Here is an 18,147-nt window from a genome sequence, read left to right as displayed (position 1 = left end):
TCTTAAATGAGGGTCTTCTCTTTGATAAGGAGGCTAAGACAGATGAGACCCTAGAACATCTTTGCAAGGTATGCCTCACAGAAAAGGAAAAGGTTTTCAAGACAAAGACTGAAAACTTCATGGCATCGATAGATGACTTCTTCCTTTTTCTCCACATCTAAGTTGCCCTTAAGATCATCTCACACACCTTCTGAACATTATTCCATGTATAAAAATGACAATTCACACAAAGAAATATCAGCCCACAACTTCTAAATAGACGTCATCTTCTTCAAAGCTGTGTTTTAGACTCCCCAATTCAGGACACCTCAGCCACACTTCAGGAGCACTGGGCTGTGATGTCATCCTTGTAGGAACATTCTTATGGGTTGAAGTGTGTTCCATAGATGTTTTCGAAACCATGGCCATAGTTATCAATGCTCAAAACAAAACAACTAATTTGTGCTTCTTCAGTCTTGGTAGATCAGCCTCAATTGGTCTTTTTCAGGAGGGACGAGAAGCCAACGGTTCAGAGGCCACACAAGGCAGAACAGAACCATCAGAGATGGAGCTTAAGGTAGCTTAAGAGCCTGTTCATATAACAGAGGGCTCAAGCAGATGGGTGGCTAGGAGTGGCCTCTGTTGCAGTTTAAGTGGCCTCGTTGCAGCTTCTGGCCAATTTGGGGGCATGTGTCATCTGTATGCCATGCCCCCGAAGCGGCCAGAAGCCACACCTTTTGGCCCATGTGTTTCGGGCCAGAACTTTCAGGTGAGACTCTGTTGTTTTGCACTAGTGGGATAAATGACTTGCAACAGGCACACAACCCCACATCACGAGCCTCACCAAGACACAGTAAACAGCTTGAGGGGCCATCCCTGCTTGGGAGCTTTACTCCACAACCCCCACACCTCTTAAAAGAAAAAGAAGATGCCATTGTTGGGCAAAACAGAGATGATATGGTCATTAACAAATTGAGTCAATCATCGGGAATGGATCATCAAAGGAAAAGCTGAGAATGAGCACAGTCTAAATCATCACCAGATAGACACATAAGGAAAAGCCAAAAAATGGTCGAAAATATAGCCAGGTCAAGAAATAACCATATAGAAAACACTAGATAGGTTTCTAGATGCTGCTCACACAGCAGAAGAAAGACAATTGAAATAAACAAGTTACTATCACCATGTCTTCAGTGCAACAGGCCAGCCCAAAGGCAGCTCCAACATGCTGGTCCTGTTGCCACTACAACCCACTACCTCCTATGCTATACAAGCAGCAGATGGACAGGATGTTCAACTCCACCCCTACAACTCAACTGGCTTGCTGCAGGGTTTTTTTGGAAAGTTCCCTTGCACCATCACCTTTCTGCCCACCATTGCCCATTCCCAAAATAAATACAACATCTCCATAATCCCAGCCTAGCTACACTGGCAGAGCTTTATAGTCCACTAGTATTAATGTCCCCACTCTTCAAACACTGTGGGACTACAGCAAATGTTGGCAGGATTAACACATAAAACATTAACTTTTATGCCCATATGCTTTTTTCTCTGTGATAAGAATCGAGGACCTGAAGAAATATTACAGCTCAATTTGAAAAATGTGTTGTACTGAAAAATATATTTTTTTATTTTAAAGTGGTATGGTAACATTTAGCATTTACATCTCTGTTGCAGTATACAACCTATGAGGGGGAAGTGAATATTGGATTATAAAACATACCAGTGATTTTATGAAACATTAAACTTAATTAAAAAAAACTATCTGACATTATTCAAAGACAATGGAAAGATTGTTTGCCTTTTCATAAGATATTATGCAAGGCTATCCACCCCAGTGTCAAAAAAATGAGAACATGTGAAACAGTCATATTGGTGGCTTTGTCAAACAAAATAGCTTGTGAATTTATCCAGCTTCTGTAATGAGACGCACGTACGTAGACTCCTGGAAGTTTTGGCTGGCCACAACCAAGGCCATAGCTCGTGATTCCTATCAGAAAGTATTTGGTATCATCTGGGAAATAGCACATTAAAGGTCCACCACTGTCTCCCTAGAACATGAAACACAAAGGAGACAATTTGAGTGCTGCTCATATTCACAAGTTTTAGGATGCAGAGGGATTGCTTTAAGATCTGACATTCATCTGTCATGAATTGCTGTAAGAAAATACTTTTTCTATCAAATATGAATAAATCTGTAAATTCTCTGCAGTTTTGCCTTAATTGGACTGCGTACCTATAAAGAAGAGAGTCTCACAATATGGCTATACTTACTCTGGGAGCTACAAGCTCAATAGGCCTACTCTGAAATTCTACCTATACAATCAAGAGTGCATGAAGACTGATCTAATAGCAGCTGTCATAACAAGACATTATGTATAAGGCTGTTGAAAAGAACAACCCTCACCTTCTATTTTCAAATGCCTTGTTTGGATAGAAGTAAGGTCCCAAGGATTTCTGGAATAAAACAATGACTGGTACTTTGTGGGGTACAGGAAAGTATGTACTTTTAAAACCATTGCGGAAGGAAGTATATGAATAGTACATATCTCCCTACATAATGTTTGTCACAGTGGGGAGGCAATGGCTGCTCCCTTTTACCTGGTTGTGCAAGGGCAACCAGGAGGTGCCTGGACCACACACCCACAGCCAAAGTCTGAATGGATGGAAATACACCCAGGAACACCACCACCATCAGCTTTTATTGCATACCTGGATAGAAAGTGGGAAGAGGGAGCAGCCTTTGCATACAGATAATGGTGTAACAACACTGGAGGAGACAACTTCTCCACCAGCAGGCTTAATGGACCTTAGCCAATTAGTTCTAGCCCCTACACAACATACTATGATTTAAAATGGAATATCTTTGTTTTACCTGGCAACTATCAACACCTCCACTTTCAGAACCAGCACAAAGCATATCTTCTTTTATCGAGCCTGCATACCAGTCATATCTGTTACAGAGTGCTAAAGGAAGAATGTCTACTTGCACTTCTTGTAAGACATCTCTGAGTCTACCTGTAGTGGAAACACAACACAAAGCTCAAAATATGTTTGGCTTTAACGTTCTCTAATATACAGTCGGCCCTCCATATCCGCGGACTTGCCATCCGCAGATTTGAGCATCTGCGGATGGCAAGCCCTCATTGTCCCCAATGGCGGCGTGCATGCAGCGACACCACCATTGGGATAAAAGTCCCTTGCCCTCCTTCCTTCCTTCCCTCCCTCCCTCAAAGTTTCTGCCCTGACTTGGCTTTGGGGGCCGATTCTGCTGCACAGTCAGCCGGGACCATGGCAGGGGCTTGAGTCTCGGAGCTCCTGTACCCAAGCCTAGTACCCAAGATGAAGCCTCTGGGCTCCAAGCCCCAAGCCCTGGCTCCCTCGGAACCCATTGGCCAGGCTCAGTCTCTGGTGCTAGGCCTGGGGACAGGGGCTCTGAGACTCAAACCCTGGCCCCAGCTGACTGGGTGACAGTCTCCACCCCCAAAGCCAAGCTGGGGCAGAAGCTTCAAAGGAAAAAAGGAAGAAGAAAGGAAAGAAGGAGGGAGGGAAGGAGGGACTCCAGTCCCATTCTTCCTAATGGCAGCGTGACTATGTGGCTGTGTCAACATTAAGGACAATGAGACTTGGGCATCTGTGGATTTAGATATGCGTGGGGGGATCCGCTGAGGGCCCACTGTATTGGCCAATATGCAAAAATGCTGGCTACCAGGATCACCAGCAAACCTATTATAGTCTATAGAGAATCTATAACAGTTACAAAAATAAGGCTGGAGTAGTCCATCTTGAAGCTGGTTAATTATATCAAGCAGTGAGCATAGCCCCATAATATATATGCAATTTTCTTTTCACCAGCAGGTGGCCTAACATTTCTGAAGAATCTTACACGGTGGGCTCTTCCTATCTGTGAATCTGAGCTTCCATGGACTGCAAGCCCCATTTTTAAAGAGATACGCATGCATAAAGCCATAGGAAACAACGGGACTTGACATCCTATGTTTTTTTTTTATCTGCATGCAATGGGGTCTGGAACGGATCCTCGCGGATAAGAAGGGATGACTGGAAATGCTTGAGAACAGTCAGCCCTGTTGGCTCACCAAAGAAGGATGTTTCACTCAAAACTTAGTTTGCCTTAATGTTGTCATATGACAGTAGAAAACCAAAATTTGTAAGTCATCCTGAAGTTGAGAATTGTAATGCCCAACACGTCATTGTGAAAGAAAAACGAAGCGCTGCAGTAAATTAAAAAAAAACTTACTTCTGCTCTAACATTTTAAGACTTCATGTTTGGAGGCAAAGTTGGAAGCATCACTGAGCTTCAGCAGGTACAGAAAATGGCATAAAAGAATGCTCTTCTCTCACAAATCAGACTTAGGCGGGTTACAGACCACCGAGAAGTGGCGCCGAGAAGTCTTGGGGGGGGGGTTGGGCAGCCAATGAAAATCGGCTGCATCTGAGGCTCTTCTGTTGTGTCTCCCCAGACTAGAAGGAGCCTCTATTTGTCCTCTTCTGTGTCTCCCCATATTAACTGTCATAACTCAGTGCTAGGGAATCCTGGGAATGGTAGTTTATTATGACACCAGCACTCTCTGGCAGGGGAGGATAAATGTCTCACAAACACAACAGTTCCCATAATTCCTTAGTACTGAGCCAGGGCAGGTTAAAGGGTCTGAAACTGTATTATTTCTACAGTGGGTTTGGAACTACAGATGAGGTTTTTTTCATAAATTAAAAGAGTTACTTTATAATTTACTTTAGAAATACACACACACACACAAATACACATTCATTTGTGTATATATATATGTGCACACACACACAAATATGTATGTGTGTATATACCTATATGTTTGTGTGTGTTTATATGCATGTGTGTGTGTGAGTATCCATATATAAACATATGTGTGTGTATAAAGATATATATCTTTTTATCTTGCATGCGTGTTTGCCAAATCGGATCAAGGAGGAGAAGGTAGTGGGGTTCAGTGGGTAGAGACTCTGCAGCCAAAGCCCAGGGTTGGAAAACTGGATCAAGGAGGAGAAGGCAGTGGGGTTCAGTGGGTAGAGACTCTGCATCTAAAGCACAGGGTTGGCAAATCAGATCAAGGAGAAGGCGGCAGTGGGGTTCAGTGGATAGAGACTCTGCATCCAAAGCTCAGGCTTGGCAAATCGAATCAAGGAGGAGAAGGCAGCAGGCTTCAGTGGGGAGAGACTCTTTGGGGAAGAGAGAAGAGAAGGCTTGATCCCCCCCCCCCACAGATCCCTGGGCGTCCAGGCTCTGCTGTGTCTTCCCATAGTTCCTCTGGGAAAGAGAGAAGGCGCCTCCATTCCCCCAAATCCCTTTGCCTCCCCCATTGCTCCCTGGGCTGTCTGGGGGATGATCAAGCACGCATGTCCTGCAAAGCCCATCTGCTGCTCAGGCACTCAGGCAGAGGTGAAAAAAGAAAAAATAATAGTTTAAAATGGTGTTCAATGGCTCTCCTCACACATCAGTCTATGAATGAGGAGCAGAGGGGAGGTTGCAATCCACCAGGGTAAAGGCTATGCGAATGGAAGAAAACAGCGCTGGCGATGCAGAAAGAGAACAGAGGGTGACACCCTCAGGCCAGCCCCTTGAGCACTGCTCCTCCCATCTCCAGGTTCCCGAATCAGACACCCTTGTCGTTCCCATTCGGATACCGCGAATCGGACCCCGGGAGCAAAAATAATCCGTGTTAAAACCTACTGTTTTTTTAAACCGGTTTATAGGCATATAATCCGGATTATACAATAAAACCCGAATCAGATTCGAAACTGAATGGGAACGATTCCAGGGCAATGCAGATCGAATTTGGGGTTAAATGGGAATGATGCCCCCTTAATTCGCATCCTAATCCACGTTTTAGGCCAGTGGGAACGCCACCTAGGACAAAGGATTTATATCAAGTACATTCCAAAGTGAAACAACAGTAAAGATGAGAGGGCTAAGTAATGGATGTAGAACAGACAGGTAACTCGTGGCCTTTAATTTTAAAAGTTGTCTGCAAGCAGTCTGCTCAATTTGGTAGGAAGGAGCAGGATGACAGAAAGGGAAGGTGCTAGGCAAAGCAAATATGATATACAGTAGGCCCTCCACATTTGCGGTGAGTTAGGAGCACAAGATCCCTGCGAATGTGGAAAAACTGAAAGTAACTCCCCCTGGAAGCCAGTTAAAATGACGGGTAGGTAGGGCAAGAAAAGCAGGAGCGTGTGTACGGTCCTCTTCTTCCCCTGCCCTCCTGTCCCTTTAACTAGCTCCCTGCCCTTTTCCCAAGTGGATAGCTGCCTTTCCCCCCATGCCCCTTTCCAGGACCGATAGCTGCCTGGGGAAAGGCAGCTATCTGGCTGGGAAAGGGGCAGAGTTGGCACGCACACCCTTCTTGGCTGCTCCCTCCCTTCTGGGCTTTTTTCCCTAGGGGAAAAGCCCAGGAGGGAGGAGGAGGAGAAGTGCAGGCAGCCTTGACCTCGTGAAAAATCAAAACTGTGTGTCAAAGCCACGAATGTCAAGGGACAACTGTAATAGGCATCACTGATGAGTCCTGGTGGGATGAGTCTCTTCATTGGAATGTAGTATTGGAATGGTTTAATCTATCTCAGAGAAATAGACCAGACATGAAGGGAGGTAGAGTAGCAGTATATATTAAAGATGTGTACACCTGTGAACAGTTCCAAGATTTAAATTCTGGAAGCCAAATTGAGAGCACCTGGGCAAAAATTAAGGGGGAAAAAAACAACAAAGATGCAGGGGGTGGGAATATACTACAGACCTCCAATCCAAACTGCAGACTTCAATGATACCTTCCTGGAACAGATGACCACACACTCAGAAAAGAGAGATGTAGTAGTAAATGAGAATTTCTACTATCCTGATAGGTGTTGGAAGTCAAGCTCCAATAAATCCCTCACTTGCCTTGCAAACAATGTCATTGTCCAGAAAGTGGAGGAGGCAAGTAGGGGATAAGCTATTTTAGATCTGATCCTAACCAACAGTGATGATCTGGTTAATAGGGTGGAATTCTCCTAGAATTTGTTACAGAGTGGAAAGGGGAAGCCAAGAATAGTCAAACATGCAGTCTAGATTTTAAGAAAGCTGATTTCAGTAAACTTAGGGAAATAGTGATGGTGATTCCATGGTCAGAAATACTAATATAGAGGAGGATTGATGAAGGATGGGAGTTTCTTTAAAAAAGAGATACTGAAGGCACAATTTCAGACAGTTTCAATGAGGAGGAAAAAGGTGAAGTGTCTCAAGAAACCAAGATGGATGTCTAAAGAACTTTCAACTGAGTTAAGATGAAAAAGAATGGAAAAAAAGGGGGGAAATCAGCAAAGAGGAATTCAAACAAATATCCAGTTTATGTGGTGGGAAAGTCAGAAAAGTTAAGCACTGAACAAGCTCAGGCTTGCTAGAGAAGTTAAAAACAATAAAAGGGGCTTTTATGGTTACATGCCATGATCACTAAAAGTTAACGTGGGTTTCTCAAAAATAAGTCATGCTAGATTAATTTTATCTCCTTTTTTGATAGATGAAAGAATGTTGTGGATGTAGCATATCTTGATTTCAGTAAGATTCCCCTTGATATACTTGTTAAAAAGCTAAGTAAAATGTGGGCTAGACAATATAATTGTTTGGTGGATTTGGAAGTGGTTGACCAACCAAACCCAAGGAGTACTCAATGCCTCCTTCTCATCCTGGAGAGAAGTGACCAGGAGGGCGCCACAGGGTTATGTCCTAGGCCTAATCAACATTTTTATCAATTACTTGGATGACACAACAGAGGGCATGTTTGTCAAATTTGCAGACAACACCAAATTTGGAGGGATAGCTACTACCTCAGAGGACAGGATTGTATTCAAAATGACCTTAACAGATTAGAAAGCTGGGCCAAAACTAACAAAATGAATTTCAATAAGGAGAAATATACGATACTATACTTGGGCAGCAAAAATGAAATGCAGAGATACATATGGAACATTGCCAGTGCTGGATGGGATTATACTCCTCCTGAAATCTCAGGCTCGCAGCTTGAGTGTGCTCCTGGACTCCACTTTGAGCTTTGATGCCCAGGTTTCAGCAGTGGCCAGGAGTGCATTTGCAGTTTAAACTTATGTGCCAGCTGCGCCCATTCCTTGAGACATCAGATCTGGCTACAGTGACACATAATACAGTCGGCCCTTGCCTTACGCGGGGGATCCGTTCCGGACCCCCCGCGTAAGGCGAATTCCGCCTATGCTCAAGCTCCATTAGAAACAATGGGGCTTGTGCGCGGCGGTGCAGCGGTGCGCCACGGGCGCGCGCACCCATTCATTTGAATGGGATGCACTGCCCCTTGCGTCCTGCGCGCTCCCTGCGGCTTGAGCGCGTATGCTCAAGACCGCATATAACGCAGGCGCACTGTAATAATAATAATAATAATAATTCATTATTATTATTTATTTTTACATAAACCATCAATTAAACACATTTAAACATTAAAATAATCCATTAAAATATTCAGAGATCGGCGAATGGGGTTACAAGGTATTTGGTGTGGAGGATGATTCAATGGGCGCCGGGTTTGCTATTTAGGAAAGGCCTGCCGGAAGAGATCCATTTTGACAGCCTTTTTGAAGCTGTCCAAGCTGGTAATGTGACGGATCTCCTCTGACAGGTCGTTCCATAATCTGGGAACTGATGAAGAAAAGGTCCTCTGGGTAACAGTGGCCAATCTGGTCTTTATAGGCTGTAATAAATTCTTCCCAGCGGACCTGAGAGCGTGGGGTGGATTATACAGAAGGAGGCGATCCCGTAAATAGGTTGGACCCAAGCGGTTAAGGGCTTTAAAGGTCATTACTAACACCTTGTACTGCACCCGGAAATCAAAAGGCAGCCACTGAAGCAATTTTAAAATACAGCGGACCCTTGTTATACACTGGGGTTTAGTTCCAGGATCCCCCGTAGGTAGCAAAATGCATGTATGCTCAAGTTCCATTAAATATAATGACACAGCAAAAGGGTGTCCCTTATAAAAAAATAGAAAATCAAGGTTTGATGTTTGAAATTTATACTTTTTTTGAACATTTTCAAACCATGGATGCTTGAATCGTGTATAAAAAAATCTATGTATAAGAAGGGCCAACTGTAGGTGTTATGTGGTCACTTCTATTTTTTTCAGTGCTGCCATATTTTGAACTAACAGAAGTTTCCAGACAAGGCACAAAGGTAGCCCCATGTAGAGGGCATTGCAGAAGCCGAGTTGTGAGATTACAGCACATGTACCACAGTTTCCAGGTCCCCCGGTTCCAGAAAAGGACACAGCTGGCGTATCAGCCAAAGCTGATAACAAGCACTCCTGACCGTCGCATTTATCTGATTTGATATCCCAGGTGTCTTCCATGGAGACAGCCAAACTGAGGAGGAGGAGGGCATGCATTCTCCCCTCAAGCCTCTTTTCCAGCCTAGCTGTCTTCTTTTACCCTCGACTTTATCCACTGGCCATGGCAGAATCCATAATTTTGGCCCCAAAACCTGACCTCAACATATATATGAGGGCAACTTATACTTAAGTATATTTATTCATTAAAATAGTATTCATATTTATATTTTTAGTTAACGTGTCTGTGGATTCTAAGTTCTACTTTTATTCAGCTGCACTCCTTCCTGAAACTATAGAAGGGGACTAAGCATTTGCACAGATCTGACCTCAAAGTGAATGGAAAATGAAATCCACTCCTTGGTAATTTCCATCAACTGCAAATAATGTACATTTAGGTCAAATTATCAAATTACTTTCATATGCTTAACAAATTAAATTTAATGGAGGGGGGGGGGGATAAAAGTAAGGACTTACCTTTCTCTATTGTGTTTCCCCATCCACTTATGTAACATGGGGTCTCATTAGTTACAACAAGAGGAGCCTTAGGTAAGCAGATGGGCTGAATATATTCATTGAATTTGACAGAACCTATTAATTTGAACAAAGCGATATCATTTTCAAATGTAACATGGTTGAAATTAGAGTGGATAATGATAGCTCTGACCCGTTTCTTTACAGTATGTGCTAAGTGTCTAGAAAGATGATGCATTCCAAGAATGGCCTTCCAAAATCCTGGATCCCTAAAACAGAATACAGCACACGATTATATCTGTGTTGCATTACACTGTATGAAAAATCAAGGAGTATGGAGCCAACTCTGATTAAATGATGAAAGGATAGTTAGGACTGCTTCAGATAATATAAACAATAGATCCAGACAGAAAAGCAATATTTATGAAAATATGTACATTCTGTATTCAGCTCAAGAATTCCTCTCAAATGCAGAATTTCATCATATGCTCCACAGTAAATATAGCAACTCTAGTAGGTATCAAATCTGTGCCATTCAGTACAGCATTACATTTACAATTACTGTTATCACCTAGGAAGAATGAGAGAAATCAGTAATTTCTATTCACTGGAATAAGTAGAGGAAGAAAGACAACACAATGAAGACTGTTTACTGCAAATGGATAGCAAACACAATCGGCCCCCCACATTTTCCACATCCTATGAATGTGGAAAAATCATGAACATCCCTCCCTTCATGAGGAAGCCAGTTAAAGAGATAGGTGGGCAGGTGAAGAGGAACATGCACGCGTGCTCCTCTCCTTCCCCCACCCTCCCGTCCCTTTAACTGGCTTCCTGCCCCTTTCCAAGTGGGATAGCTGTCTTCCCCAGGCAGCTATCCTACTAAGAAAAGCATGGGAGGGGGTGTGATCTTCCTCTCCCTTTTCCTTTTGGGATAGCTGCCTGGGAAAGGCACCTGCCACCAAAACAGCAGATATACATAGGAATCCGATTCAGATGGCACAAAAATATAGGCCACATATGCAGGGATCATTTCTATGGTGCTTCTCACTACCATTCCTAGTCAGTTTGGATGGTCTGATGTCAGAGAGGTTCTTGTGTACTTTTCCAGTGTAGTCTAACAACACAGTTTGAAAGGGACAAGGTGGGATAAACTTACGAACAAATACTGAATATTTTACAGAGTTTGACATTCAACCAATGGATTTATCTCAAAATTTTATTCTCACCAAGATTAAAAGGAAAGGGTTTTAAAAATGAAGTATACATACGTCCATTTTTTAACACAGTGTGCTGCTGTTAGCACTGAGTTGTGATTAATTAAAGTGCCACCACACATATGGCCATATCCTGAACCGAATTGAAAAACCTGAAGACTAACTTGCCACGGCCATGCCCCAAGCTGAGCATCATGTCCACCAACAATCCGACTCCCTGTTGGTATCTCATCCACAACAGGCCTTGTTCCACATTCTAAAAATCAAAACACAGTTATATTGATGAAATGTTATGTTTTGTGGAAATTCCAGAACACAAAATCTATAATCAAGACAATATTAAAATAGATACTCTTTGCTAAGCTACTCTGATTTCATGTTATGTATCAGCCCAGCCACTGTTTGAAAACAAGAGGTTAAACATTTGTTTCTCCTTTGCAGCATGCATTCCCTGAGTAATAAACTGTCCATGATCAGATGCCACTACTGGTTGGGTCAAAGTCATCCTACACATCCACCCACTAACCCATTTACCACATTTTGCCATTAGAATGTTTTTCATCCCACACAAAATAAAGTATTATGGCACTCCATGAACAACTAAAGGGTTCAACAGACCGCCCCAAAAGGGCGGGTTGGAGCCGCCTGTTTTTGCTCCTGAGGGATGCCGCAGCAGCCAAACCACACGGCATCCCTCCACACTAAAAAGAACCTGCTAAAACCAGGTTCTTTTTATTGCAGGCGCCATGACTACACCATTGGCGCACTGGCATGTGTCCATGATGCAAGTGCGGCGCCATGACATACAGATGCTGTGTGTGTTTGCTTCTGTGTGGATGGGAGGCCGCCATTATGGTGCCGCCATTACATGCTAGGGTTCGGGAACGTGCAGAGGCTGCGTGCTCCCAAACCCTAAAATCGGTGCCAGGACGGCGCTTCCCGCCCGTTTGTACTGGGTCTAAGTTAGGATAGCTCCATCTGTCTTGAGCTTCTGTCTGATAGCTGAAACAGTGCTAATCTACACAGCCTTTTGATGTTTGAAGCTACTCTGTTTTTTAGGAATCTCTTAAGACTATTTTTTAAAAAAAGTTTTATAAATTATTTTACTGTGTTTTAATTTTTAAAAAAATCTTTGTACTGTTTTAACTGCTTTTATTTGTGCATCACCTCAGAAGCCTTTGTGGGCTGGGAGGAGATATGTAAATAACTGATATAAATTAAATACCTAAGTATTGTGCCAATGCAATGTTGTGGTTGAACCATGGCAGAGAGAAGCTGATGTTAGTGCTCACATTAGTTCAATCTGGCTTCAGACCTGGCTATGGGACAGAGACAGCTTTGGTCACCTTGGTGGATGACCTATGCAGGGAACTAGACAGGAGAAGTGTGTTCCTGTTGGTTCTACTGGACATCTCAGCAGCTTTCCATCCCATCGACTATGGTATCCTTCTGGTCACCTCTCTGGGATGGGGTTGAGAGCACTGTCTTAAAATGGTTTTAGTCCTTCTTGGAGGGATAAACTTAGAAGGTGGTGTTGGGGGACTCCTATTCAACCCCCTGGCCATTGGCCTTTGGGCTCCCCTAGGGCTCTGTTCTGTCCCCATGTTATTTAACATCTACATGAAACTGCTAAGAGAGATCATCCCAGGTTTTGGGGTGCAGTATTACCAAGTATGCTGATGACAACCAAGTCTATCTCTCCTTTCCATCTGGCTCCAAGGAACCTGTCTCTGTACTAAACCAGTGTCTGCTGTCACTGATGGATAAGGGTGAACACACTGAGACTTAATCCAGGCAAGTCAGAGGTGCTCCTGGTCAGTCGGAAAGCAGACCAGGGAATAGGGATTCAGCCTGTGTTGGATGAGGTTACACTTCCCCTGAAGTCTCAGGTTCACAGCTTGAGTGTGGTCCTGGATTCGGATCTGAGCCTGGATGCCGAGGTTTCAGCTGTGGCCAGAAGTGCATCTGCACAGTTAAAACTAGTGCACCAGCTGCACCCATTCCTTGAGAAGTCAAACCTGGCTAAGGTGACATATGCGTTGGTTACATCCCATTTCAACTACTGTAATGCACTTTACATGGGGTTGCAGTTAGAAACTGTTCGAAAATGCTGTGGCCAAGCTGTTGACTAGGGCTGGCTACAGGGATCATGCAACTCAACAATTTTTTTTCCTAACCCGTTGCTATGCCACTTCAGAACAACAATGAAGATGAGATTTTTGTGCACTCAGAAGTATTCTAGGTTCAATAAGAGGGAAAGAAAAGTGATGTACAGAATCACTGGGAGACTATTACTTTTCAGGATATGTGAACTATGTGCTAAAGAGCTTTGTATATGTATTGCACCAGCAAATGATCTAAATGCTGATGAAACATTGATTAGGTTCAGATGCCAGGATTAGCTGGGTTCTGTCCTCTGACAGATAATTATTGATATTTGTAATTTTTTTAGGAATGTTTATATGTATTTTTACTTCTTCCACAAGTTTTGTTACTGTATATAGTATTTTGTATGCTGTATTTTGTTCTTATGCTGGTCTGTGACTGTAATAAATATTTAATTCCCTATGCCATGTAAGACAGGAATATATGGCCTATAAATGTGATGCTGATGCAATACTAATACATCAAATGTCTGAAGAGAGACATTTAATATAATATAATAATAATATTTATTTACTTATACCCCGCTCTTCAGCCAAGGCTATACAATTTACCTATCTATTACAGAAAGCCCAACATGGTTACAGTGGGGCTACACTTACTTTTTTTTTACCAAGATCTCCTTGGCAATGCCATTCCAAATTGAAGTTCTCACTACAATCGAATCTCTCCGTGGCATTTTATCCCTATTGCTGTTTACACTTGGGGGGGGGGTGGCAATAGGGATAAAATTCCACTAGAGATTAGATCATGGTGGGAGGAGGAAGAGGAGGACAAAGGAGGATGTGGCAGTGGCACAGGAGAGGGAAGAGGAGGGAGGAAGAAGAGGTGGTGAACAAGCCACACCATTTTGAAAATGGAGGCACCTCCATTTTCAAAATGATACTGAGCGATCTGGGTCGATCCAGTAGTGAGTTCTCACTACTGAGGATCCGGATCATTGTGGTGGCACTTGAAAACACAGTAGGCGACTTGGTGCCAAATGCACCGGGTCAAGTGGATTTTTTTGTCCCACCACCACCACCACCCACCCTGCAAACTGCACTGAGTGCGATCAGAGGAATGTGTGACCGCCCATGAAATAAGCCAGGTTCCACACTGGGTTATTTCATAGTGTGAATGACCCCCAGCTGAACCACATCTCCATAATGGACAAAATGTGGTAGAAGACTATTCCCCCCCCCCTTTGGCCCCTATCCAAAGACCTAATCTGTGTTGGCAACATCTGACAGAACAATGCAATGGAGCCTTCCCACACTCTGTCACCAATCTATTTGGGCGGCAGGTAAGAAAAAGAGGAGGCAGTATTATTCAGGTGGGAAATTGCTTGGCGAGGGAAATTGTAGCATTCAGTTCTGGGTGTTTCCAGTTGGCTGGCGTGAAGAATGGCCCTTCAATACAACATTTTGCTATTATGCTAGAAAATTACCCGTTGTTCTTGTGCTCATTCCAATCATTACCAACATAGGGTTGTCCTAAAGTGGGGCTTCCTTGGCAAGATTTCTCCAGAGGTGGATTGTCTTTGCTCTTCTCTGAAGCTAGGGCTGCATCCACACTGGGGAAATAACCCAGTTTGGCACCGCTTTCACTGCCCTGGCTCAAGGCTATGGAATTCTGGGAGTGGGAGTTTGTTGTGTGAACGTGGTGTTTTCTTGATCTGGCTATTTGGATAACTGCAGAAACCCCTTCATTATACCCCATGAGTATTTCTATGGGCATGGGCAGTTTTCTCGTGGAAACAGACAAGCTCTGGGACTGATCCGTTTTAGGAAGGAATTCCAAAAAGGTCAGAAAATATCCTAGAAGTCCATCAGAAACCAATTCTAAAAACCCAGCTGGATGGGGATTCATTTACTGGGTTTTATATATATCAAACTGCATTATGTTGCAACCAGAAGGGTATTTTTCATTGAAACCAAAGGTCAGGTCTAACATATGGAACAACGGTTCATATTCACTTAGGTCCCAAATACACTGCAGAAATAATCCAGTTTGAGACCGCTTTAAGTGCCTTAGCTCAGTGCTAGGGAGTTCTGGGAACTAGTTCTGTGAGACACTTATCTTTCTCTGTCTGAGAGAGAGAGAGGAAGAGCTCTGGTGCCAGAATAAGCCACAATTCCCAGGGTCCCCTAGCACTGAGCCAGGGCAGTTAAAGCGGTCTCAGAGTGGGTTACTCCTGCAGTGTGTTTTGGATCCTAAGAGTCTCTCCTAGCAGCTTTTGCATAACTCTAAGAGAAGGCCCTCTGCAGCGACTAGCTCACCGTCTGTGGGGATAACGGAAGGCAGGGCTGTGGGCGGCGCCTCGCTCAGCAGGAGCAGCGCCAGCAGCAGCAGCGGCGGCGGCGGCGGCGCCCTCAAGGAGCCCGCCATCCTCGTCCTTCGAGGAAACAAAATGGCGGCGGGGCCTCGCTGCTGCTGCTGCCCCTAGTTATGCGCCGCCGTCAGGGCGTCACGTGACCTCCTCGGCTCGCGCTCATCCTGCCGCCGCCATTTTGTTTGAAGAGATGCTGAGGGGGTCTGCGAGGAGGAGGAGGAGGAGGAGGAGGGGGTTCAAGCGCCCAAAGCAAGCACTGAGCGGCTGTGCGAAATAGTTGTAATCAGTGCCCCTTTCCCTGGAGCCGGGCCGTGATGGAAACGGTCTGACTCGCTCCAGGTCCCCCACTGACATCCCAAACACACACTGCAGCAGGAACAATAACCCAGTCTGAGACCGCTTTAGCTGCCCTGGCTCAGTGCCAGGGGGAATCCTGGGAATTGTAGTTTGTTGAGGCAGCAGAGCGCTTTCTGGCAGTGTCTCACAATGGCAGGAGGTTGGGCTGGATGGCCTTTGTGGTCTCTCCCAATGCTTTGAGTCTAAGGCGTTTCTTATGCTGCCCCGAAAGCAGACCTGCCATGGGAGTGTTTGGGGGCTGCCATACCTTCCTCTGAGAGAGACAGAGGGTCAGCCAGAGGGTCTCCATGGGGGGGGGGGGGGGTTCAAGCCCTGTTCCCAATGTTCAGATCACTAGGCTACTCTGGATCTGCGACCACTTACCAGCCTGTGCAGCCATGTCATGATGAGCCTGTTGGTAAAAAAAGGTGGCAACCCTACTTCACAGGCATTCACTGCCAAGCACTTCAGTATTCAGGGGCCAGCAGAGCAGTTTTGTTTTTCCCCACACAAATTTTAAAGTTTTTTCATTGATGCTGCAAAGACATTTGCAGATTTTTGAAGCCACTTCTTCTCCAAATTGCTACAAAGCCTTGCACCTTGTGGCTGCTTCTCGTATTTACTGTTGGTAGTGCACATATTTGCCTTCGGTTGTATTTTGTATACTAATCCATAATGATAAAAATGAGATTTGTCTCCCATTGCTGAAATCCTGAAAAAACGAAGGCTCAAGGCTTAGTATGGATGCTAAGGGGACCCTACAGATGTGTAGTAAATAACTTTGGTGTTATTTTGTAATTTTATTTTGGGTATTAATCATTGGGTGGCAGATGTCCTCAGCAACACAGGCAAAGAAAGGATTCCAAAGGAAGGAGAGTGAGCAGAGGGAAAGGGTGAATGAGAAATAGACTCTAGTAAGTGAAAGAAAGAAGAAGAAGAAGAAACAGGAACAGAGAGCACTGGTGTGGGAAGACTAAGCCCTAACAAATTGGATGCTATTGTGAAATAATATGCAAAAATACTACAATTAAAGAAATATACATTAAATGGCTGTGATAATGACTTTACATTGCAAGAGTCCTTAAATGGGAGGGCAAGGGAAAAAAATCAGAATTGAGGGGGGATGCAGTCCTCGCATCCCTCACAGTTACCCATCCTGGTATTAAAATGATGCATCTGGTTAAGAGGGTGCAGTCTGTGAAGGCTTACAGCAAAGAAAACTTGTTAGTCTTTAGTATTTTTGTATAAAAAGTCATTACACGTTATGTAAGATTACTATCTCACAAGCTTATAAATACACACATTTTCTGATGTATTTTCTGGTAACTGATGAAGCTGGGTTGAGCTGTTTTGTTGTTAACTGCCTTTTGAGTAAATTCCGACTCATAATGACCCAGCGGATGAGACACCTCCAAGACTCCCTGTCTGCCACTTCTCTGCTTAGGTCCTGCAAATTCATACCTGTGACCTCCCTAACGGAAAATTTATTTATTTATTTATGCCACCTTTCTTCCAGAAAGAGACCCAAGCAACTCTCAAATTAAAAAAAAGAAAAGTCTTTTGGGCTGTCCACAACATCCACAGCACTCTTCTCCAGCATCACATCTGAAATGAATTTATTTTCTTCTTACCTGCTTTCTTCAGTGTTCAGCTCTCGCATCCATCCGTACATGGTAATAGGGAACACAGTAACTTGGATGAATCTGACTTTATTGCTGAGTTGTATATCTTTACTCTTTAGGATCTTTTGTAGTCTTTAATAACTGACCTTCCTATTCTTACTCTTCTTCTGGTTTCTTGACTGTTGTCTCTGTAAGTAGGCCCTCTATGGTCATTATTTTTGTTTTCTTTATGTTCAGCATTAAGGCTGCCTTTGCTCTTTCTTCCTTTACCTTCCTTAGTAATGGCTCCAAGTCCATGATGTTTTCTGCTAGTTAGGCAAGGCTGCATCCTGTCACCCTATTTGTTCAACGTGTATGCAGAAAATATCATACGAAGAGCAGACTTGCTCAGAAAAAGGAGGAGTGAAGATAGGAGGAAGGAATATCAACAGTCTAAGATACACAGATGACACCATGTTAACAGCAGAAAACAGACTTAGAACAATCATTCAGTTATTCTTTTTCTTCCTTTCCTGAATCTTGCTTGCACCTCTGGGATTTCTCTCTCCATGTATGCAGAATTTTGCATATAATTTTGCTTGCATGGGAATTATTGCTATAGTCCTGTGGTTGCTGCTGTCTTTTGTGTCTCCTTTTTGTGAATAGGGGTGTATATTGTTGTCCATTCTGAT

At 43.8% G+C, this 18,147-nt stretch overlaps 1 protein-coding gene across 1 annotated transcript; it reads right to left on the bottom strand.

Moving 5' to 3' along the window:
• Nucleotides 1-1,595: 1,595 nt before the first annotated feature.
• On the bottom strand, nt 1,596-15,580 carry LOC149322497 (transmembrane protease serine 12-like). Its single transcript, XM_089508267.1, has 5 exons — nt 15,466-15,580; nt 11,096-11,297; nt 9,828-10,093; nt 2,855-2,997; nt 1,596-2,030 (listed from the first exon to the last, which is right to left on the bottom strand). The coding sequence occupies exons 1-5, from the start codon at nt 15,572-15,574 to the stop codon at nt 1,785-1,787; spliced, it is 966 nt and encodes a 321-aa protein (XP_089364393.1). The 5' UTR covers nt 15,575-15,580; the 3' UTR covers nt 1,596-1,784.
• Between the last annotated feature and the right edge of the window lie 2,567 nt (nt 15,581-18,147).

Source organism: Sceloporus occidentalis, unplaced genomic scaffold, assembly GCF_023333645.1.
Source record: "Sceloporus occidentalis isolate IW3139 unplaced genomic scaffold, rSceOcc1.0.p SCAF_1, whole genome shotgun sequence".
NCBI lineage: Eukaryota > Metazoa > Chordata > Lepidosauria > Squamata > Phrynosomatidae > Sceloporus > Sceloporus occidentalis.
Note: the sequence above shows the minus strand (reverse complement) of the source record. Positions and strands in the feature narration are given on the sequence as shown.